Here is a 25487-nt window from a genome sequence, read left to right as displayed (position 1 = left end):
GTTTGTGGCTGTAATTGTATGAAAAAGATGTTTTCATGAAGTGTGGAAGCAAATCTGCTTTTAACTTTTTTGAGTGATGCTGTACAAAAAGATGTCAATGAGTTGAATTACTGTTGGAAGGAAAATAGTATTTACACTTAGAAAAGCATTTGAGATTATCTTCCCTAATTACTTAAATGTTACAGCCTCATCAAATAGAGCAGAATGTAGTCTTATTCTTTTATTTAGTGGTCGCCAACCTTTGTAAGCCCAAGACCTCGGCCTAAGTGAAAGGCAAGATCGACCTACTAAGTCGTTTAGAGAAAAAACAGCTCAGATTGTGCTGCCAATTTGAGGCCTTTTATTTGGGCTAATTGTATTTGAATTACATAAAATGCTTTTGTCAAACTTTCAAATTAATTCAACCAAGAAAACACTGTAACTAGCATGTCAAACAGGCCATAGCTATCTTTCTCTAAGAATATTACAATACTTAATACCTTTTAATTCTAAGTTTCATTATTTAATTTTATTTCAACATGAAAAATAAGTGAATAAAAATTGACCGTTGCACTCAGTGTGATGACTGGGGCTGATTACTTTCTGCTAGTTCCCTGAAATTTGGCTCATAACTACAGACAACCAGTATGAGGCAGTCTGTGAGATGTCTGTCAGTAAGAGAGCTCCTGTAGTTAAATTTAATAATTTTCATCTGTGAAAATGCAATTTCGCACAGATAAATTGACCTGAAGTAGGCACTGACTTCTAGTGCACATGTGGTGAGATGAGGAAACTTCTCCCTGCTGACAAGCCCCCAAAAGTCGCTGTCCCTTGATCTTGCTTTAAGCTCGATGTCGTTTTGCAAATCAATTATTTTCATTTCAATATCACTTGGCACACCAAATACTTGCTAGACTTTGGCTGCTATCTGTTCTATATTGATTGGCGGAAATGGGTTTGAAATAAATGCAGCAATGTCTTTCATGACGTTTAACTTCCCAAAACACCGATCGAACTCTATAGCTAAACACAGTACTGCTCAGGGTGAAAAGCATTTTTTTCCTTGATGGCCTGTAACATTTTCTCCAAGTTGGGAAAGTGTGTTAGCCTCCTGTTCTTTAAATTTGAAATCCAAATACCGAGCTTCGCCTTAAACGCATTTACTGCACTTATCATGTGGGGCAGGTGTCGGTCTTTTCCCATGAGCTTGTTGTTAAGTGTGTTTAACTTAGCCGTTATGTCTGTCAGAAACCCTAAATCCAGTAGCCACACATCATCTGACAGTTCCTCGTGCTCCTTGTTCCTTGTTGACAGAAAAGTCTTTATCTCAGGCAGCAAGTCAACAAATCGTTGCAGCACTTTGCCGTGACTCAACCACCGAACATCAGCATGAAGAAGTATGTCTCCGTAAGCGGCATCGAGCTCATCCAATAACGCCTTGAATAAGCAGTAGTTTATCAGTTTGGCCACCAGTGTCATTACATGAGAAAAGTCCATGACCTTCCCAGCCAAGGCCTGCTGATGAATCACACAGTGATAATCTAGGAAGCTGGGAAAATCTGCGTCATTAAGGCACAGTACTATAAAACCAACGCACGCACCATGCATTGCTGGAGCCCCATCAGTAGTAATTGCCACCAGTTTATGAATGGGGATGTCATTTTCATGGATATATTTTTTAAACTCATTGTAAATATCCTCACCTCTCGTTCTCTCCTTTAATTGAAAAAGAGTGAGGAAATCCTCCTTAGTTGTAAAATCCTGGAAAGCCATTCTGACAAATACAACAAGCTGAGCTGTTTACATTACATCCAGAGGTTCATCGAACTGCAGTGAAAAATATTCACAGAGTGACAAGTCCTTTAACACTTGTCGATCCCCGTCCTCTGACAGCGACTCCACCCTCCTTGTCACTGTTGCAGGGCCAAGCGGTATGTTATGTATTGCGGTTGTGATGTTGTTTTTGTTTTTAAAGTCATTAAAAACAGTCTCTGCGGTAATGGCCATTGCTTCCTTGCATAAATCGCCATCTGTAAAAGGTTTCTTGTGTTCAGCTAAAAGGTAACTTACATGAAATGATGCTTCAATAGCAGCCTTATTTTGAGCAGCATGTTTTGTGAAAAGCAATTACTGGGCCTTCAACCCTGATTTCAGCTCCTCAACTTTCCTGGCTCAAATTGCGCTCTTTGGGGGTAGGTGTCTTTAAATTTCTGGTGGTTGGTGTTGTGGTGCTGCTCCAGATTCCCCCTTTTAGTCAGTGCTTGTGATTGGTGGCACAACATACATACACACTTGTCTTTCACCAAGGTAAATAGAAATTCCTCTTCCCATTCTGGATGGAATTTGCACGTTTTTGCCTTCTTTTGTGGAGCCAACACCATGCTAGCTAGCTACCGTGCAGGATATCACCAGCGAGTGCCGTATATTGATGTTTGCGACAGTCTGTACTCTTATCTAATCTAATTGTTCACTTTGATGTAGCACAAGCTACGCTGAAAAAAATATAACAGCTAAATCAAAAGAGAGAGAGAGGTGCTAACTTTTCAGAAAAAACTAAAATTAATGCTAATTACTAGCACACTATCGGAAATGCTAAACATGAATTCACTCTATCAAAGGCAAAAAATTCGAAAGAAAGAGCAGTACAACTGATCAAACTTTTGTATAACTGACGTACTATAAATAGCAACATAATAGAGTCAAAACTGATTAAAGTTGATCAAATTTTAGTTAAGTCATGAATGCATAAGTGAGTCATTTTTACCCACGTGTTGTTTTCGCCGTTGGACAGTTTGCCCGTTTGTTCGTTTATGTTTAAGATAGACGAGGCTCTCCCACAGTCCATGGAAATTTGACAGACAGTGGCAATAGTCACAAGTTATCAGCACACATGTGACGCACGACGCTGGGCAGTGGAAAAGGAGAAACACAATAACCAGGGAAAGCAACTAAGTGTGGGTTAAAAACGACTCACATATGCGCCCTAGGGGTAAAATTTGCTTTTGCATCAAAAGGTTTATCAGGCATAATGTATTTGTGTATTTATTTTTCATTTTTTTTCGGGATCTACTGGGAAAGTCTCAAAGATCGACCGGTCGATCGTGATCGACTGGTTGGTGACCACTACTTTAATTATTACTAAATATCAAAAGTGAAAACTAGCTCAGGTAAAAGTATTTTTATTTATGAGTGTTGATTTGAATGGAAGCATTTAATGGGTTTTGTATCAAAATGAAAATCAACATCTAAGAAAATCGTGTTTAATGTGACAATGCCAGAGAGTGTGGTGCTTTCTCAGTGTTGAACTGGACTGTTGCTGGTTCATGATGTAGACATCGCCATAACTATCTTATTCCAAGCTTCCATGACACTGACTCTGCTAATTTACATGATTTTTTTCTTAAAAGGAAACTAAAGCTCATGGAAAACAAGGAAAACACTTATGCATGAATTTTAAGATGTTTTACAAAATTATAAATATTTTCAAATAAAACCTAAACAAAAACTGTCTGGCTTATCAAAACAAAAGGTTTGGCCACCTCTTTTTGACCAGATGAACCAAAATTATTCACTTACCTGAAATGGTTCTGAACATACTGAAATCAGAATCCAGGAGATTCACAGCCTGCTTAGGTCTAGATGGTAGTGTTCAAGACCTGTGATCCGGAACCCTACAAGAAGTTCAGGTATGACTTACAGAAGGCTGATGTAAGAGTGAATAGGCCATTCTGTGTGAAGTTAGAGACAATAGATGCACAACAGTTGTGGCAGGGTTTGCATGTCATTACTTATAAAGCAAAACGTAATGGCATAAATTACAGTGATACTTCACTCCCTGATGAGCTGAATGCCTCTTAAAGGAGAGAATAAAACTATCTGTGTGAATCTCCGCGGCATTTGGTGACCCTATGATCTCTGTCTCAGAGGCAGAACATCCTTCAAGAGGGTGAATCCTCACAAGGCATCAGGCTCCAAAGGTGTACCTGACAGGCTGCTGAAAATCTGTGCCAACCATCTAACTGGTGTGTTTAAGGGCATCTTCGAACTCTCACGAAGGTCAGAGGTTCCCACCTCCTTCAGAAGGGCATCAATCATACCAGTGTCAAAGCAGAGCAGGGTGAGCTGCCTCAATAACTATCTCCTGGTAGGACTCGGGTATATATTGTGATGAAGTACGTTGAGAGGTTGGTCATGGCTAGAAGTAACTCCTGCCTGAGCAACGACCTGTACCCACAGCAATTTGCCTGCCATCACAACAGGTCTACAATGGACTCCATCTCACTGGCTCTCCATTTAGCTTTGGAGCACCTGGACAACAGCAATGCATACAGTATATCATGCTGCTATTTATCAGTTACAGCTTGGTGTTAGACTCCATCACCCCCTCAGAGCTTAAAAACCTCGGTCTTTGCACCTCCCTCTGCAACTGGATCCTTGACTTTTTTATCGGGAGGCCATAGGCTGGCTGATCGGTAATAACATCTCCACGCTGACTGTCTACGCAGGCATACCTCAAGGATGAGTGCTTAGCCCACTGTTCTACTCCCTCCGCACTTGAACCTGTGTGGCTGGGCACACCTTGAATGCCATTTAAAAATGTGCCTATGACATTGTTGTTGGCAGAATCTCAGATATCGAGGAGATGTACAAGAGCAACAACAATTTGCAGTCAATATCAGCAAGACCGAGGAATTGATTGTGCACTTCAGGAAGGGGAAGTTGGGAAGGCACACACCACTCCACAGTTGAGGGGTCAGTGATGGAAAGGGTAAACGTCTGGAAGTTCCCGGGGACCTCAGAGGACTTGTCCTTGGCTAAGCATATTAATGCAGTTGTGAAGAAAGCGTGCCAGCATCTCAACTTTTTTACGAGTTTGATGAGATTTGGGATGCCACTGAAGGCTGTTGCATATTTATACAGCTGTGTGGTTTGATAGAGGGTTGTAGACCTAGCCAGCTCCACTGTTACAGCCCTTTTCCACCAGTGAAGACATCTCCAAAATGTCAACTGTATTCTTTTCCATAGATGCTGCCTGGCCTGCTGAGTTTCTCCAGCATTTTGTGTATGTTGCTTGGATTTCCAGCATCTGCAGATTTTCTCTTGTTTGAGAAGGTGGTCCCTCAAGAAGGTGGTAACCGTTAAGGACCCTCATCATCCGGGACATGCCCTCTCCTTCCTACTACCATGAGGGAGGAGGTACAGGAGCCTGAAGACCCATTCTTAATGTTTTAGGGACAGCTTCTTCTCCTCTGCCGTCAGATTTCAGAATGGTCTACGAACCCATGAATACTAATTTGCTCTTCCTCTTTTGCAGTATTTATTTATAGTAGCTTTTAATGATTTTTACAGCTTATATTGTACTGCTGCCAGGAAACAACCTATTCCATGTCAGTGATACAAGATTATCATTCTTTCGTGCAGAAAACTTCAGCGTAAAATACTGTTTCCTGCCACCAAGGGGCATCGTACCACCCAGTCCGTTCACTTTATTTGGAGTAGGGCTTGTAGCCAATTTGTTTCATATAAATGCTGGAAAACTTGAATTCCATCTACCGTCAGGCTTTCTTCCCAAAATCATAGCTTGTTCAAATGAATGCTGGGTTAAAGAATGACTACTGGGTGTGTCTTTGAGTTAGTAAGGTGAACAGCAACCTGCCTATGCACTTCATTCTTTTTGATAAAATAACATTTGAAGCCCACAGACAATTGTCCGTACATGTTAATATTTCTGTTGAGATATCTTTTTAACTTGCAAAATGAATGTTTTATTAAAATAATTTGAAATAGGTTTTGCATGTACAAGAAATAAAATTGGTTTCTGGATTCCTGTAAAGCAAAGCAATATGATTATTTTAGCTTTATGCATGTTCATTTATAGCTCAAATTTAACAAAATAGAACTGAGCACACTTTAATATTTCGCTAGGTATTATTTGTTTTCTGATTTCAGGAAAACTGCTACAGATGGAAGATGACCTTGTGCTCTCTTTCCAGTTGTTACTTTGTGTCTTGGAGTACTTTATTAAGATCTCGCCTGCTGAATCAATTAAGGAACCTTATAGTAAGTTTTCAAAGTTAGCAATGGGAGTCATTAAATTTCTTTCTAAAATAAATTACTCTTAATAACTCAAAAAGATTTCATTTGTTTCTAAAATATCATGGCTGCATGTTTTCTCTGGTGTTGTATATTGATTCTGTATTTTTACAAAAAGTAATAACTGAAATTATATTTGAATCTTTTTGACAGCAAATAACTGAGCCCCGTCCATGTTTACCATCAGTCGAGTGATTTGAGTTGATGACTCATGAAAATTCTACTCAGATTTGTCTTAAAGATCTTTCCTATGTTTTTTGGTTACACATTTTAAAAAGGATCCTAGATTTTAATACCACTGGAGTGAGAATTATAGATTCTGGCAGAACTGCAGTCACTTGTAAAGTTTTGGCAGCATGTAATGATTCTGTTGTCCAATATCTGTGGGGAGGGAAAGCACATTGCCTAACAGTATTGAGTATGAATAGTCTCTGACTAATTAGTAGTCATACCTCAGTACCAGAGAGATGGTTGCCATTATAGATTATCGTCTACCAACTGCTGGTGAAAATGCATGAATCATGAGAAGGTCTGGTTAGGCTCTCACATCTCTGAAATAAACAGGTGAGAGCATTCCGTATCCAGATGTTCTCACTAGAATGTGGTTTACCGGAGGGTGCCCGATGGTTGTAGAAATGTATGCTGTCAAGAACTATCATCTTCGGAGATGTGGGAGGGAATGCAGGTGGTGTTAGAAGAAGAGGGACAAGGAACAAAGTTTATGTGAACTATAGAAACAATTCTCTTGTAACTTTTAAACCAAAAATTGTCAAGAGCTATCATTGATCTTTAAGATGTAATTGGATTTGTTAAAGCTGGTGATAATATTGGAAACAGAATTAAATCAGGTTCACATTAATTGTTGGAAGAACTCAGCAGGCCAGGCAACATCTATGGAAAAAAGTACAGTCGACGTTTCGGGCCGAAACCTTTTGGCAGGACTGGAGAAAAAATGCCAAGGAGTAGAGTTAAAAGGTGGGGAGAGGGGAGAGAGAAACACTAGGTGATAGGTGAAACCCAGAGCGGGAGGGATGAAGTAAAGAGCTAGGACATTGATTGGTGAAAGGTACAGAAGGCCATGGAAGAAAGGAAAAGGGGGGGAGGAGCACCAGAGAGAGGCGATGGGCAGGCAAGGAGATAAGGTGAGAGAGGGAAATGGAGAAGGGGGGAGGGGGTATTACTGGAAGTTTGAGAAATCAATGTTCACATCATCAGGTTGGAAACTACCCAAATAAGGTGTTGTTCCTCCAACCTAAATGTGGTCTCGTCACAATAGTGGAAGAGGCCATGGATGGACATATGGGAATGGAAAGTGGTACTAAAATGGGTGGCCACTGGGAGATACTGCTTGTTCAAATAAAGGAAATTGTTTTTTTTAAATATTACTTGAAGAAAAGCTAAAATGGATTTCAAAAGGTTTTTATTAATTGAAATCATTTTGAGAGGCTGAGTGAGAAAAAGGGCTTAATTATGTAGCTGTTGCAGCTTTGGATAATATTCGTATTGTAATCCTAAGAGTGCACTGAGTGAGAAATTGGAAGAAAATAGTCATTGGTTATTACTTAATATATATTTTGGTCATAATAGAGACTTTTTTATTTCCTAAACTCTTTGAGATAGAAACCCAATTCGTTCAAATAACATATTTAATATTCCTTGAGATCTACTAGTAAGTTAAACATCACTGCTGTCTCGTCGATGATGCCTGTGACTCTCCTTGCAGCTGATACTGTAGACGGTATGACTACTAATTAGTCAGACTCATACTCTGTTCTATTAGGCAATATGCTTTTCCTTCCCAGAGATGTTGGACAACAGAATTGTTTCCTGCTGCCAAAACTCCACAAGGGACTGCAGTTCTGCCAGACACCATGACTCTCATCCAGCTGTATTAAAATTATTCCAGTCATCTAGGATTGTTCCAAGATTTGTTCGGATGTTTCAGCCATTTATCAAATGTTAAAAGAAAAAGCGCAATGAAAGGAGGTGATTAATATCACCCCATCCTCCCGCCACCCCACTAGGAATAGGGTTCCCCTTGTCCTCACCTACCACCCCACCAGCCTCCGGGTCCAACATATTCTCTGTAACTTCCACCACCTCCAACGGGATCCCACTACTAAGCACATCTTTCCCTCCCCACCTCTGCTTTCCGCAGGGATCTCTCCCTACGCGACTCCCTTGTCCATTCGTTCCCCCCCCCATCCCTTTCCACCGATCTCCCTCCCGACACTTATCCTTGTAAGTGGAACAAGTGCTACACATGCCCTTACACTTCCTCCCTCACCACCATTCAGGGCTCCAGACAGTCCTTCCAGGTGAGGAGACACTTCACCTGTGAGTCGACAGGGGTGATATACTGCGTCCGGTTCTCCTGATGCGGCCTTTTATATATTGGCGAGACCCGATGCAGGCTGGGAGACTGTTTCCCTGAACACCTACGCTCTGTCCCCTAGAGAAAGCAGGATCTCCCAGTGGCAACATATTTTAATTCCACATCCCATTCCCATTCTGATATGTCTATCCACGGTCTCCTCTACTGTCAAGATGAAGCCACATTCAGATTGGAGGAACCACACCTTATATTCCGTCTGGGTAGCCTCCAGCCTGATGGCATGAACATTGGCTTCTCTAACTTCAGTTAATGCCCTACCTCCCCTTCGGACTCCATCTGTTATTTATTTATTTATTATTTTTTCTTCTTCTCTCTCCTTTTTCTCCCTCTGTCCCTCTCACTATACTCCTTGCCGATCCTCTGGGCTTCCCCCCTCCCCCCTTCTTTCTCCCTAGGCCTCCTGTCCCATGATCCTCTCATATCCCTTTTGCCAATCCACTTTACAGCTCTTAGCTGCATCCCTCCCCCTCTTGTCTTCTCCTATCATTTCGGATCTCCCCCTCCCCCTCCCACTTTCAAATCTCTTACTAGCTCTTCTTTCAGTTAGTCCTGATGAAGGGTCTCGGCCCGAAACATCGACTGTACCTCTTCCTATAGATGCTGCCTGGCCTGCTGCGTTCACCAGCAATTTTTATGTGTTGCTTGAAATTCCAGCATCTGCAGATTTCCTTGTGTTAAGGTGATTAATATAGCAGTTTTTCACAGGCTAAAGCATGTCGTTTGTTGATTTGCCTAGATGTTGAGAAATATTTCATTTCTGGTCCTAAACCTTTTGATCCTTGTCTAATGAAAAGAGATGCAAGATAGTTGGTTGCATTGAGGATTACTTTTAAGAAGCTATGATAGAAATGCTAGAAGATCAACTGAAAGTTAATTTTTCTAATTAGCATAAAGGAGCATTTCAAAACTTAAAAAAAAATTGCACTCACCCACCTCATATCATTAGTTCCCTTAATATCTAAAAATCTAAGGAATATATTTGGTGACTGGGCATCCACAGCACTCTTGGGTACAGAATTCAAAAGATTCATTAGCTGTTTGGGTATTTTTTTCGTATTTATGACCTGAATGGTTGCCCCCTTATTTTGAAACTGTAGGTCCAGTCTGCAAAAGCGATTCTCAAGTAGGAAGCCTGTAATCCCAGAAATGGTGACCTTTAATGGCATATGTGAAGGGACTATCTGTTTATTTTACAGGAGTTGGGATGAATAGTATAAGTTCCAGTAGTTCATCACGAACTTCAAGACGAAGTCACAACAGACCAATACAGGCAAACAATTCAACTGAGGTAGACTCCAAAGTCCTGGAAATACTTTGCCGTGAAAATGAATGCAATGCAGATGAAGTAAGTTGAAGTTTCATTTATCATTGCGAGTGAAATGGAAAACAGAGTATGAGCAGAAGTGTCTTAAATTTAGCATATACCTGAAAAATGATTTGTACCGATATGTTGAATAAATCTATTGAGAAGCCCTCTTTTAACCAAAGTACTAATTTAATGCAATTGCAACTATACATTTTAATGGAAGTATGCATAAGGTCACATACTTTAACATGCTCAGCAACATGTTTAATAATGTATGTAGAGTGATAAGTACATGAAGCCAAAATGCTCAAGCAATGACCGATTGATCCTGAGGAGATGACAGATTGAAAATCATACCACCACTCTCCAACCCCGGGTCTGTAAGTCTCACCCATCAACTCTTGAGTCCTCTTCCTCCTACCCTCCTTGAACATCCCAACCCTCTCTCCTCCTCTGACACCACCAGCTCTCCTTCCCCTTTCGATCCCAGCTTGAATCCATTCCTTCTGACCTTTCCATCTCTGAAATGGAGTGTTCTGTCCTCAACAAGTCCCTTACCTTTGTCCCCCTTTGCCCACACCCCAGTGTGTTTCATACCCACCGAGCTCTTCTTCCATCATCGCTGTCTCCAAGACCACTTCTTTGGCAAGAATTCTCCATTGCATACCAATGAGCCCTTCTCTAATCTCCAACCCTCCTCCTCCTCTTGGATACCCACTCTGGTTCTCTGCCTTTTCATTTCTAATTGACAATGAAACATCAACTGGCTCAACTTCAGCACTCCTCACTCCTCCTCAAACCTTACCGCCTCTGAACATGCTGTCCTTCACTCTCTCCACACCAACCGCAACTTTGCTATCAAACCCATAAACAAAGGTGGACTGACCTCTACCTTGCTGAGGCCTGGCGGCAACTCTTAGACCCTTCCTTGAAAAGAACCTCACTCTGGGCAATCAGAAAATTGTCTTTTGACACCATCACTAACCTCATCAACACTGGAGAACTCCCATCCACTGCCATCAAACTTATTTTCACTTCCTACCCAAGTTCAACAAACCTGACTGTCTGGGTAGACCCATTGTCTCTGCCTGCTTCTTCTCACTGAACTTGTGTCTGCATACCTCAACTCCATTCTATCCCCCTTTGTCAGTCCCTTCCCACCCTCAGTTGTGACACTTCACATACTCTTATCTCTTCAACAACTTTCAATTCAGTGAGCCTGACTACCTCATTTTCACCATTGATATCCAGTCTTTATACACTTCTATCCTCCAATAAGAAGCCCTTAAAGCTCTCTGCTTCTTTCGCAATAAAAGATCCAACCAGTTCCCTTCCATCACTTGTCTGGCAGACCTGGATCTTGCCCTCAGTAATTCCTACTTTGGTTCCTCCCACTTCTCCAGATTCGAGGGGTAGCCTTGGGCACCTACATGGGCCCTGGCTTTGCCTGCCTTTTTGGCTATGTTAATGCTCCCTAACACTTCCTGTGCTACATTGATGACTGCATTGGTGGGGCTTCATGCACCCATGCTGAGCTCATCAATTTAATCAACTTTGCTTCTAATTTCACTCTGCCCTTAAATTCACCTGGTCCATTTCTGACATCTCCCTCCCTTTCTTGATCTCTCAGTGACAATCTCTGGAGACAAACTTTTATAAACCTACCAATTACCATGACTACCTTGACTATACCTCTTAACAACATGTCTCCTGTAAAAATGCTATTCCTTTTTCTCAGTTCCTTAGTTTCCACCGCGTCTTTTCCTAGGATAAGACTTTCCTTTCCAGAACATCAGAAATGTTATCTTTCTTCAAAGAATAAGGTTTCCCTTCCTCCACCATTGATGCTGCTCTCACCTGCATCTCCTTCATTTCCCAAGCATCTGTACTTACCTGTCTTCCCGCCACCTTAACAGGGATAAGAGTTCCTCTTGTCCTCACCTACCACCCCATGAGCCTCTACTTTCAACACATCATTTCTCTGCAACTTCCAACATCTTCAACAGGATCCTAGCACCAAACACATCTTTACCTCTTCCCAACTCTTTCGCTTTCCACAGGGATCACTCTCTTCATGAATCCCTTGACCTTTCATCCCTCCATACTAATCTTCTTTCCAGCACGTACCCTTGCAAATTCCCAAAATACTAACATGCCCATTTAACTCTTCCCTTGCCTCCATTTAGAGCCTCAAACAGTCCTTCCAAGTGAGGTAACATTTCACCTTTTCAAATCTGTTAGTGTCATCTACTGTATCTGGTGCTCCTGGTGTGGCCTCTACTTTGGTGAAACTGCTGGGGACTGCTTCGTCAAGCTCCTTTGCTCCAACTGCCAAGAGTGGAATGACCCGGTGGCCAACCATTTAATTTCTATCCCCATTCCCATTCCGACATGTCAGTCCATGGCCTCCTCTTTTGCCAATAATAGGCCACTCTCAGGCTGGAGGAGAATACCTCATATTCCGTCTTGGTAGCCTCCAACCTGATGGCATGAACATCAATTTCTTCTTCCAGTAATTTGTTTTTCCTTTCCCTTTGTTCTTCTATTCCCCACTCTGGCATCTTACATCTTCTCCTCACCAGCCTCTGGTGCACCCTCTTCTTCCCTTTCTTCCATAGTCCACTTTCCTCTCTTATCAGATTTCTCCTTCGCCAGCTCTTTACCTTCCCCACCTACCTGCTTCATCTACCTTCTAGGTAGTCTTCCTTCCCCTCCCACTTTTCCAGCCCTGCTTAAGGGTCTCAGCCCAGAACAGTGACTGTTTACCATTTCCATAGCTGCCGCCTGACCTGCTGGGTTCCTCCAGCATTTTGTGTGTGTTGCTGTGTTCACTAGAATCTCTTGTGTTTAAAATTAACAGTGTAAGTGTCAACGTCAGTGCACCTTGCATTTATCATCCACTTGCTCTGGCTGTATTCACTTGTCTTGAAAGAACCAGCTCAGATTTGGATTGTGTGTTTCCCAATGAGCACACTGAACAATATAATGAAAATTTTAATATATTTTTTATTTTTATTTTATTTTATTCCGAGATAAAGTTGGGAACTGGCCCTTCTGGCCCAACAAGCCTCACTGCCTAGTAACCCACCTATTTAACAATAGCCTAATTAAAGCCAATTTACAAACCAATTAACCAATAACTGGTACGTCTTTGGACTGTGGAAAGAAACTGGAGCACGTGGAGGTAACCCATGTGTTCACAGGGAGAACATACAAACTCCTTACAGATGGCGCTGGAACTGAACTCTGGGACATCCGAGCTGTAATAGCACTGCGTGAACTGCTGCACCACTGGAGTGCCCAGATCTGGAATGGAAAATCCAAGTTTTTTTCCATGCTAAAGGAAAGCAAAACCTGTGGTTTGTCAAGGGAGTGGGCAAAATGTTAGTATTAGGATTCAAACATCACATAAACTAAGTATGCAGTTGAAGTCAAGTGTTCCCTATTCATTTCACCCAGAATCCAAACCTGCAAATGGATAAATGTGGCCATCAAGTGACTTCTAATTTTATGAATTTCTGATACAATGGATGAATCCATTGCCCCTATGCATTTGCATTGCCATTTATGTGTGTTGGTATAGAGCTAATAAGCTTAGTGTTTACTGAAATAAAGATTTATCCATGCCTTGTCTGTTTGGAGTCTTGTTACTGAAATCTTTCATTTCAAAATGTATATCTTTGCATTCGTTCCCAAGAATGGAAATCCAAATCTGCATTTTGAGAGGGAGAACAGAAATTCTTTGCTTCAATCTGTAAATTTTCCTCACTCCAAATTTTCAATAATTTTTCTTTCCAATAATGAAATAAAATATATTAATTTGTCAAGGTTAAAATACTGAACAAATGAAATTTGTTTTCAAGGCAATTGATGCTAACATTTCAAATTTATTATTATCTTTCTGCTTAGAGTTCCAAGTTCGCAAAACATTCCCATCTTAATCTGCTGAAAGACATTTTGTATATACATTAAAAGCTATAGGGTAGTTAGGGAGAGAGTAAGACCATAAAGGGAAGAATATAAGCTGTATCTCCATTTGGTACAGGAGCAGCAGAGTGTCGGACCAGAAGTCCCTACAAAGGATTGTGAGAACAGCCGAGATGGTCAGAGGGGTCTCCCTACCATCCACTGGGGATATTTATCATCAGCACAGCATACTCAGGGCCTTTAGTATTATAAAGGATCCCATCAATCCATTCAGCATCCTTTTTGATATTCAACCATCAGGCAGGAGACTCCGATGCATAAAGACAAGAACAGTCAGGATGGGAAACAGCTTCTGCCCTCGCATCATTAGGCTTCTGAACTCCCTGCCGCATTGCAGGATGAGGCAGGGTTTGGAGTATTGTGTACAGTTGCGATTGCCCTATTTGCAGGAATGATGTGGATACTTCTGTGCAGCAGAGGTTCATCAGGATGCTGGCTGAATTAAAGAGTATTTAGCAATAAGAACAGATTTGGCAAATTTGGATTGTTTTCTGTAGCATCAGAGGATGCAGGGAGATTTGGAGGTTATGAGGGGCATAGATTGGGTAGATTGTCTTTTTCCTAGGGTAGAGCTGTTGCGTAATAGAGGATGCAGCTTTAATGTGAGGGTGGAATGTTTCAAGGAGATGAACAGGGTAAGTTTTTCTTTTACACTATCAGAATCAGAGTTAATATCACTGGCGTATGTCGTGAAATTTGTTTTGCGGCAGCAGTACATTGCAATACATAATAAAAACTGTAAATTACAATAAGTATATATAAAAAATTAATTGAATAAGTAGAGCAAAAAGAGAAAAAAAGTACTGAGGTAGTGTCCATAGGTTCATTGTCCATTCAGAAACCTGATGGCAGAGAGGAGGAAGCTGTTCCTGAAACATTGAGTGTGTCTTCAGGGTCTTGTACCTCTTTCTTGATTGTAGCATTGAGAAGTGGGCGTGTCCTAGTTGATGGGAGTCCTTAATGATGGATGCCAACTTTTGAGGCATAACCTTTCGAAGGTGTCCTGGATGCTGGTGCCCATGATGGAGCTGGCTGAGTTTATAACTTTCTGCAGCTTTTTACAATCCTGTGCAGTGTCCCCTCCATACCAGACAGTGATGCAACCAGTTAGAATGCTCTCCATGGTACACCTCTAAAAATTTGTAAGAGTTTTTGGTGAGATACCAAATCTCCTCAAGCTCCTAATGAAATTTAGCTGCTGTCGTACTTTGTAATAGATCCTCGAAGATTGACACCCAAGTACTTAAAACTCCTCAATCTCTCCACTTCCGATCCCTCAATGAGGACTGGTGAGTGTTTACTCAGCTTCCCCTTCCTGAAGTCCACAGTCAATTCCTTGGTCTTACTGACGTTAAGTGCAAGGTTGTTGCTGTGACACCACTCAACCAGCTGATCTCTCACTCCTGTACACCACCTTGTCAATATCTGGAATTCTGCCAACAATGGTTGTTCCATCAGCAAATTTATGGATGGTGTTTGAACTGTGCCTAGCCACACAGTCATGGATGCAAAGTAAGTAGAGCAGTGGGCTAAGCATGCATCCTTGAGGTGTACCAGGGTTGACAGTCAGTGATGAGATGTTTTTCCTGATCTGTACAGACTGTAGTCTCCCAGTGAAGAAGTCAAGGATTTAGTTGCAGATAGAGGTGCAGAGGCCCTGTTTTGGAGCTTGTTGGTTTGAATTGAGGGTATAATTGTATTAAACAGAGTGGGAGGTGCCCGAACGTACTGGCGGGGGCTGGTGGTGGAAGTGGATGTCATGCTGATGTTTGAGGCATTCAGATGGGTATGTGAACATACAAGGAATGGAGAGATATGGATTATTTGTAGGCAGACAGGTGTAGTGTAATTTGGCATAATGGTTGGCAAAGACTTATGGGCCAAATATTGGCTTTGTTGTTCTTCTATGTTCTATGTCTGTTCAGGTTGGTTCTTGTGTTCTTCGCTCCAGAGCTGTTACTTATTTAAATTTTTGGTATAATTTTGTCTCTGTATAAATGAATCAGAGTCGGGTTTAATATCATCGGCATATGTTGTGAAATTTGTTAATTTTGCTGCAGCAGTACAATGCGATACAATAGAAAAAACCTGAATTACAGTAATTATTTATATGAATATTAAATAGTTAAATTAAAATAAGTAGTGCAAAAACAAATTTTTTAAAAAGTGATGAGGTGGTGTTCATGGGTTCAATGTCCATTCAGAAATCGGATGGCAGAGGGGAAGAAGCAGTTCCTGAATTGCTGAGTGTGTGCCTTCAGGCTTCTGTACCTCCTTCCCAATGGTAACAGTGAGAAGACGGCATGTCCTGGGTGTTGGGAGTCCTTGATAATGGAAGCCAGTGTTCTGAGACACCGCTCCTTGAAGATGTCTTGGATGCTACAGAGGCTAGTACCCATGATGGAGCTGACCAATTTTATGATAAAAGAATATTGTCCTCCAACTATATGCTATGTTGAATTTGCATAACAAAAATAATTTTTGACTCTCACATCTATGTTTATAGCTGCAACATCTCTTACAAATTAAAAAGTAAAGATCATCGACATAAAAAAATTAATGTCTCTCTCAATAGATCTGGGGGTGTAGTGGTATCAGCGTTGGGCTTTGAGACAAGTGGTCCCGAGTTCGAATCTGGCTGGCTGCTTACACGCTTTCCATCCATGCTGGGTTGAGCATCGAGCCAGCATCTTGGCCTCATTTTAAAAAGAACGGTCAAATGCTACAGAAATAGCAAAAATAAGTAACAACAATAGATGTTGCCTGACATACCAGCATTGTCTTTTTATTCTTATAAAGTAATTATTTTTCATACTTAAGTGCCCTTTTCAGCTTCTGTGAAAGAATTGGGAGTGAGGCACATTTATTTCTTCTTTATGCTTTTGTTTTATTTTGAGAGCATTTGTATTATTTATGTACCTCAAAGACAGACAATCAAATACTGGAATGATAGTCAATAGTTATTTAAACTAATAATTTTTTTCCTGATTTGCATCAGCTCATTGTAGGTTGGTTGAAAATTGAATGTAATAAATAGATATGTGATATGTGCTTTCCTGATATCATTACCCTTTTGTAGTGTTGATGACAGGTGCATTATCATTTCAGGTTTTATGTAGAAGTGACTTGGATGTTGCATTTAAATGACAAAGTACATAACAAAATTTTATTAATAACTTGCTTAAAGATGTTAATAGAATCAAAGTTCAAAACATCCATCTGCTCATAGTAAACTCCATTTATCCCTCGAACACTGACAGAATCAATCAACTTTGATATTATGGCAGTATATCGTACAGGGTTAGGTTTACATTGGATGTGATTACTTGACAAAGGGAGCAAGTGGTGAGTTTCATCCTGTGATGGGAGAAGTGAAATAATTGTCCTTGGCTTACTGTTGATATCCTTTTTGTCATGAATTTAATGATTTGATTTTTTTTCTTGTTTCTATTTTCTAGGTGAAAAATATTTATTTGAAGAGCTTTCTTCCTTTTTTGAATAACATTAAAATATCATCTTGTACCGAATTCCCTGAGGTAAGCATAAATGTATAAACATGAGAAATTCTGCAAGTGCTGGAAATCCAAAGCATTACACACAAAATGCTTGAGGAACTCAGCTGGTCAGATAGCATCTATGGAAATGAACAAACAATCGATACTTCTGGCTGAGACCCATCTCCAGGACTGGAAAGGAAGGGGAAGACACCAGAATCAAAAGGTGGGGGGGAGGGGAAGAAAGATAGCTAGAAAGTGATAGGTGAAGCCAGGAGGGTGGAAGAGTAAAGGGATGGAGAGGAAGGAATCTGATAAGCGAGGAAGGTGGACCATAGGAGAAGGGTAGGAGGAGGAGGAGGAGGGGACCTACGGGGAGGTGATAGACAGGTGAGAAGAGGTAAGAGGCTAGAGTGGAGAATAGAAGAGGGAGGGTGAGGGGAAAAATGCCAGAAGGAGAAATTGATACTCATGTCGTCAGGTTGGGGGCTTAAGGTGTTGCTTCTCCACTCTGAGAGTGGCCTCATGGCAGTAGAGGAGGGCATAGACCAACATGTTGGAATGGCATTGGGAATCAGAATTAAAATTCCACTAGCAACTTCTGCTTTTGGCGAATGGAGTGGTTTCCCGTTTTCACTATTATAGAGGAGGCCGCATCGGGAGCACCAGGCACAATAGATGACCCCAGCAGATTCGCAGATGAAGTGTTGCCTCACCTGGAACGACTGTTTAGGGCCCAGAATGGAGGTGAGCGCGACGGTGTTTGGGCAGGTGTAGCACTTAGGCCACATTCAGGGATAAGATAGATAGATAGATGATTTACTGATCCCAAAGAAAATTGCAGTCTCACGGGAGCATTACAAGTGCACAGATATACAAATATTAAGAAGAGAAGTAAGAAAGAATAAAAAATAAGTTGCTTCGAACAGTCTAACAAGATGGGTCATCACTTCCCTGGCCATAGGCTGACTCATTATAGAGCCTAATTATAGGTTGGCTCATTATAGGTTCAAAAGTTCAATTTAATGTCAGAGAAATATATACAATATACATCCTGAAATGCTTTTAGAGGGCCATTCTTACCCTCTCATATTGTTTGATAATTATTTTAGTGTTCAGTTACATTTGTAATTCCTGTAATTGAAATGAACTGTTGGTTTCTAGTGAGGTGTGAATAACGTCTAGATTTAAGCTGCATGTAGCATGATGCATTTGGTCATTTTTAAGTGTCAGGTGTTGGATGTTTCAAGTCAGGCAAGCACAGATATCTGACTTTAACGTGCAGTGACCAAGCACCATAAACGTCCTGAATACAGGGTTTGTGTATCAAAGGCCAGGCATTCAGCTGGGCCAGTCATGTTACAAGAGCAGTATAGAGACTAAATATTTTGCAGTGGTTTGCTGATCTCGGAACTCTTCAAAACTGTGCCATATAGTAAATAGCTCAAAATATGAAAATATGACTGCATGTTTGTAGTATTTCAAAAAATATTGTACATGCCAAGTTATTAGAACAATTTGATTGGTGCCACTGCTTTGTCAGTTCCCTGCTGTGATAGCTGTGTGTTTTTTCTACATTATGTATTGCTGTAATGATGTTATACACCAAGTTTTCAAATTGGATACCTAACATTTTGGTGGTTTTTGTATTGTGTTACTATGCTTGTTTAGCTTGAGACACTTTCAAGACAATATGAAGAGCTTTACTTGCAGAATAAGGATTTTGATGGAAGATTATTTCTTGAGTGTGACAGAACTCTGCAGATGGACCCAGAAGAAAGGTAATAATGTTAAGTATGTAATTATGCATGTTATAATGTTTAACATTCTTTGTCCTACCCTCCCACAATACCCTTTTAAATCCCCCCCCTAATATTATTGCATAATCTGATTAAATTGCTTGTTCTCATCTCTATTTACTGAGCTGAAGATGTAAAAATATGATGAGCCGCAAGATAGACTAATTAAGTTTCTCTTTAGCAAACGGAATTGCAAAACAAGCTTTGGTGTCTGTTTAGTATCTACTTTAATGAGCTACTGCTATTAGAGGATTTGGTGACTGTCTATCCATCCGAATTGCATAATCAGTGGCAGCATCCAGTGTTACATCAGGGTAGTCCCAACTTACTAGTTTGACAGTATATCCTGTTTCTGACCTAATTGGTTTTTGATGTGCAATGTAAATTTGTAACATTTAACTTTTGAACATTTTATTGTATGGTGAATTAAACACTTCTGAGAAGGAAAAGAGAATACTCCTATCCATGTTAAAACTTAAAATATTTATATTTTACTTTGTGTTGACCGTGCAAGCAAATTCTCTGATAGAAATATTTTGCTTTTGGCTTTGTAACAAAAAAAAACTGAAAACAATTGTCCTGAATAATTTGGCTTTATTTGATCATTGGAGTAGATAAATAATTTTGCAGAGCACTCTGTTTCACTGAATAACTTGCATAAAAGTTAATTTAAAAATTCTTGATTGAACCCTCTCTGTATAGATGTAATCGCGAAAGAACTCCGAGGAAGCCTCATACTGAAGATGGTCATGCAGTTCTTCCTCCGCAGACACCTGTTAGGTACAGATTGTTTCTACTGGTTTTTTTTTACAATACATGTTGAGTATCATATAGTAGTTTTTTTTCCTTGACAAACAGCTTGATTTTCCAATGTGCCATGATCTACAGTATGGTTAGAAATTGTTTATGTATTTACTTCCATGTGATCAGGCATAACTTACCAAGACCACTATTGAATTTAATCATTCACAATTTGTATCCTGGTTTGACTGCAGTGCTACTGGAATCTAGATTTTTAAAAAAGCATTGCCCAACCCAAAATGTTAAGAAGCAATTTCAAATGACGTGATAGGTTGAATTCAGGCAGACAAGGAAAAGATCGTGGTAAAGCACTGGTTAGTTCTTGATGTCAGATCCCAGCCATTTTGTCATAAGGTTTTTGTTCTGTCCTAAACAACAAAGAGGGTCATGGTGTAGCATATGCAGCTGATGACTTGGAAAGGTTGCTGATCAGAGGCAAACTGGAACTGCTTGGCAATATGTTGAGGAATTTGATTGTTACAAACTTCTTAATGTGATAGGAAGCTAATTGGCTCAGAAGAAGAAGCCTTTGAAGATGAATTATGAGTTGGTGTTAATTAAACAGTATATTTGTAAATTTGATGCATGCAGAGCGACTCTGCAATTGCATAACTCCACAGAACATTTAAGGAAAATGTCATATTAGGTAATGTTAATATAAGCTATTAATCTCCAAGAATTAGTAAGAACAAGCAGTAACTGTAACAACTTGTCTATATTTCCATCTGACATGGAAGGACTCCACTTGTCTCATCAAGTCTATGTGAGCTCATAGTGCAATGCCAATTCCCCTTTAATTTTCTCTGTAACAAATCACAGGAATTGTGAGGCATTGGCTCTACCAGCTTTGCCACTGCCAGTTTCTAATAGACAATTATTGAAGTCACATGCTTGCTCTCAGAATGACAGATTTATCATTTTAGTTTGTGGTTTATTCATGTCAGTAGTAATGGTGTTTAAATATAGGGATTAGCTTTATATTCATTGCATTTCAATAGCAAAGGAAAGTACTTTGATTTCAGTTGAAGAAAGCAAGAAAATTGAAAATTGTGTTGGGAGTTGACATATTAGCATTATATAATGGCTAACTGTCAAGAGTATATTGCTAGAATATTTGGAGGACGAGTTGTTTATATGACCAGTTTCAGATAATTTAAATGATCAAGTTAGCATGGAGAGCAGCAGTTGCAATGCGGTTAGTGGTAGTCACTTCCTGTAAAGCACATTCTCTGTTTAAACTGACATCAAAGTATAGATTGTTGCAACACTTTAGGGTCTTTTTATTTTAACCTCAAGGTTTTTTATTTCACTTTGTTGTACTTTCTCTGAAAGACACAAACTTCACAATGTGGCTTGATTCTCATTGTTGCTTTTTCTAAGTTTAATATTGAAATCTCCCACTATGATCAGTAAAATACAATGAATTAGAGAGTTGAAAACAGGAAATAATTTATAAATAATTTTAAATACATAACTATATAAGTTAGTTATATAAAGACTCCCTTATTTCCTTCTGTGTTTTAATAGAGTGTGTCGTGGGGTTCCTTGATCTGCGGTGTATTAGTGTTTTTCAGGGTCAATTTTGATTTAACTTCAGTGACTTTTTGATTGAGGGAGAAGTATTTGAATACTATAAATTGGTACTTTCGTTAAGATGCTGCCTGTTAGTCTATTAAGTTACTGTAGCATTACACCTTAAGGTGGACTTAGTCCACAATACCACCCTGTTGGTGACAGCTTCATATTTTGCGGCTACCCATCATTTTAAATCCAAATCTTCAGAATCAAAGTCAAGTTTATTGTCATATGCATATTTACATGAATGCAGAATCAGGTTTAATATCACCAGCATATGTCATGAAATTTGTTGTTACGCAGCAGCAGTGCATTGCAATACATAATTTAAAAAACTGTAAATTATATTAAGTATATATGAATTGTATTTTATGGTTTTTAAGATTATTATGTATTTCAATTTATAGTATTCAAATACTTCTTCACAGCTAATTTTACACCCCTTTCCATCCCCAAAAACCAAGTTTGACTGGAAATTCTTCCTGGGTGGGGTCTTCCTGAAATTCTTCCTGTTAAATAGAGCATGTGACGTCATACACATATCGTTCAATCAAAAAGTCACTGAAGTTAAATCAAAATTGACTCTGAACAGCACTGAATTGTAGATAACCGCAGATCAAGGAACTCCAGGGCAGTTGCAATGAAAATCTTACTTGCAACAGCACCTCAGGCACATAGTACCAAAGGAGCAGAATTCACAAGAAAAACATAAACACAAGTTATACAACACACACAAGATGCTGGTGGAACGCAGCAGACAGCAATTTCACCAGCATTTTGTGGCCATTGCTTGAATTTCCAGCATCTGCAGATTTTCTTATGTTCACAAGTTATACACATTTTTTATTGGAAAGAATACAACTAGACCAAAAATAAACCCCATTTTAGTGGGGAAAAAGGTCATAGTACTGGTGAACTGTAGTGATTAGAGTTTTTTCCCCCTCCAGAGGGCTCAAGAACCAAATGATTGAAGGGAAGTAGCTGTTCTTGAATCTTTATATTCAGTTACGGTTTCAGCAAACTCTTCAAATTAATAACAAAAATATCCTTCTGCATTTCTCTCATAAGTATGGGGGGCATATTAGGTTTCAGGTACTGTTTTCATGTTCTTATGAACCTTGTGAACTGGCACCTTTTTTTATTGAAAAATATAGGATGTACACTCAGTGGCCACTTTATTAGGTACCTCCAGAACCTAATAAAGTGGCCACTAAATGTATGTTTGTGGTCTTCTGTTGCTGTAGCCCATCCACTTCAAGGTTTTACATGTTATCCTTCTGCACACCACTGTTGTAACACTGTTGTTATTTGAGTTACTGTCACATTTCTGTCAGCTTGAATCACTCTGGCCATTCTCCTTTGATCTCTTTCATTAACAAGATATTTTTGTACACAGAAATGCCACTCATTGGTGGTTTTTGTTTCCTTGGGATTGTTGTGTGTGAAAATCCCAGGAGATCAGCAGTTTCTGAGATACTCAAACCACCCTATCTGGCACCAACAATCATTCCATTGTTAAAGTCACTTAGATCACATTTCTTCCCCATTCTGATGTTTGGTCTGAACAACAACTGAACCTTTTGACTATGTCTGCATGCTTTCATGCACTGAGTTGTGCCTATTAGATATATGCATTAACAAGCAGATGTACGGGGGTACCTATAAAGTAGCCATTGAGTGTATTCAGTGCCATTCAGAAGATATGTGAAGCATCTTATAGAAAAATAAAACTGAAATTCTCTTAAATATTCAAGATCTTAATCTTTTTCCCAGCATTGTGAAAAGGTTGAGCACCTCAAATTTAATGGAATAGCATCAACTCCCATGGCAAGTACTGTATGTGTCCTTGATTCGAAGAATAGCCTTTAACAAACTGTGTCATAATGTCTTGTTTACTGTCCATGTCATGGATCAACATATCTGCAACACGTAGATTATTATAGATAATGTAAAGTATCCAAACTCATTTATGTATGGTGTTACCCAAACCATCGCTGATGATGGAAATTGAAGTCTCCCACCAAGAGTATCATCTGTTCCTTTGCCATATTGCTTCTCAGTGTTGTTCGACATAATTCATTAGCTTAAGTAGGAATTAGGTTTTTGGATCTAATATGTGAGTCATCTTTGGGTTTAGAACTGATGTGAAGCACTTCTGCCTGTACCACCATCTTTGGTGGGTCTGTCATAGCATAGAGTTGCATTTGGCCAGTGACTGAGTTGAAAGAGTTTAGTAGGTTGGCGATAAGATATGCTTCTGTGAATATCACTGTGTCAAGCTGTTGGTGAATTAGTCTGTGGGCAATTCTGCTAATGTAGATCTATTTCATAATGTTCATGGTTTAGAATTGATGCTAAGCATTTCTATCTTTGGTGGGTCTGAGAAATTATAACCATTCTGAACTAGATAAGTGAACCAGATTGGCATCTGTTAGCATTTTAGAGTAATTATCAATGAGTCTCTCTTTTTTTTTAGATAAATAACAATTTAAAATCCCTAGTTGGTAGGATATGAACTCATAGATGTTAACAACAGCACTCTTCATACACCACCTGTTATGGCTTTGGAAGCTAAAGCATTGTATACAACATGCAGGCCACAGAGCTACGTTTCCAGGTTTAGGGGGAACACGGAGGAGTGCAATGAAGGCATTAGCTGAAGACCTAAGAATCATAGAAAATTCACAACAGAGGAGGAAGCATCATGGTGATGTTGGTCAAAAGGAAACCTACCAGATGCATCCAATCATCTAGCATTTAGCGCATAACTCTATAGATCTAAGCTCTTCGTACACATCTGAATACTTTCTAAATACCATGAAGATTTCTGCCTCTACTAAGTACTGAGCCCCGTGAAATTAGTTAAAGCCCACCAGTCACAAATGCTCATGTCAATATTATCATTTACTTTCTGCCACCAAGGCAATTTTGGTTTCAATTTGTTGTTACTCTTTGTTTAAGCTTCAGGTTACCCACACACTTGTTGGTAGAATTTGACTTGTGTCTGGGCCCGGCGTTAGACACCCAGAGAGGAGAGTCAGAGGCATTATAGATAAAGTGCCTTATCCAGTCTTCTGTGCTGGCCCATTTTCAGCTCCAATCAAGTGTATTTTACTGTTGGTTTTTGATTTATCACTATAAACAAAATATGATACTACTGGGCACAGTTCTGAGTTTATAACACTGGGGTACTTTACTGATGTGTATAAGTCTGTCACGACACATTTTGGATACAGTACTAATGTGGACACATCAGGTAAGGTGATGTGAGGAGAGCAACAAAGGTTCTATGAGTGGAGAAATAAGAACTATGGCATTTATATCTCTAAACATGACAAAACAAATCCATACAGTCATACAGAAAATGATTTTTTTTGTTCAAGGTCCTTGGATTATAAACCTGGCTTTTTCTCCATCTTCAGAAATGTTCTTCGTTGAGCTATTATTTTATACTGAGTAAAGTTTCTACTGAGCATAGTTACTTAAATTTAGCAAGGTTGAGCAGAATTTTAATGGACGACAAAATCACCCTCATCTCCACGATGGCGTTGCACCAAACTCTAAAAAGGGAGATGATGAAATACAGATCATATTAGACTTTTTCCAGTGGAAACTTTCTCTGCATACCAAGGTTCAATTCAAATGAGACCCATTTTGTGTAGTAGCTTACATGAATACTATTTTATATCATAATGTAGTTGTGTATCGCTAAAAAAGGAAGGTATCCTAACTGCAAGGATGGTTAGAGCCATGATGTTGATCTCAAGGTGCTAGGTGAAAATCATCCTTTTAGTAACTATTATTTTCTTATTAACAGGAGAGGGTGCTAAATTTAAATATTAAAAGCATCTTTCAGTAAATATTATTTGCAATGATAGAGGTGATGTATGTTTAAGATCCAGGTAGCATTTATGGAAAAGGGGGAAAAAAAGATTTGACATTTCAGGCCGAGACCCTACATCAGGATCTGATGAAGGGTCTTGGACCGAAATGTTGACAGTTTACTCTTTTCCAAAGATGCTCCCTGGCCTGCAGAGTTCCTCCAGCATTTTATGTGT

At 39.7% G+C, this 25487-nt stretch overlaps 1 protein-coding gene across 3 annotated transcripts in view; it reads left to right on the top strand.

The window, feature by feature from the left end:
• rb1 (retinoblastoma 1) overlaps nt 1-25487 on the top strand; it is a 236448-nt gene that overhangs the window by 44281 nt on the left and 166680 nt on the right. For all 3 annotated transcript variants that reach the window (XM_063051128.1, XM_063051130.1, XM_063051129.1), the window contains exons 7-11: nt 5929-6039; nt 9664-9812; nt 17219-17296; nt 18926-19035; nt 19756-19833. In XM_063051128.1, the coding sequence (XP_062907198.1) occupies nt 5929-6039; nt 9664-9812; nt 17219-17296; nt 18926-19035; nt 19756-19833 (526 nt within the window). The remainder of the gene's footprint in view (nt 1-5928; nt 6040-9663; nt 9813-17218; nt 17297-18925; nt 19036-19755; nt 19834-25487) is intronic.

This window comes from Mobula hypostoma, chromosome 6 (genome assembly GCF_963921235.1).
Source record: "Mobula hypostoma chromosome 6, sMobHyp1.1, whole genome shotgun sequence".
Classification (NCBI taxonomy): domain Eukaryota; kingdom Metazoa; phylum Chordata; class Chondrichthyes; order Myliobatiformes; family Myliobatidae; genus Mobula; species Mobula hypostoma.
Note: the sequence above shows the minus strand (reverse complement) of the source record. Positions and strands in the feature narration are given on the sequence as shown.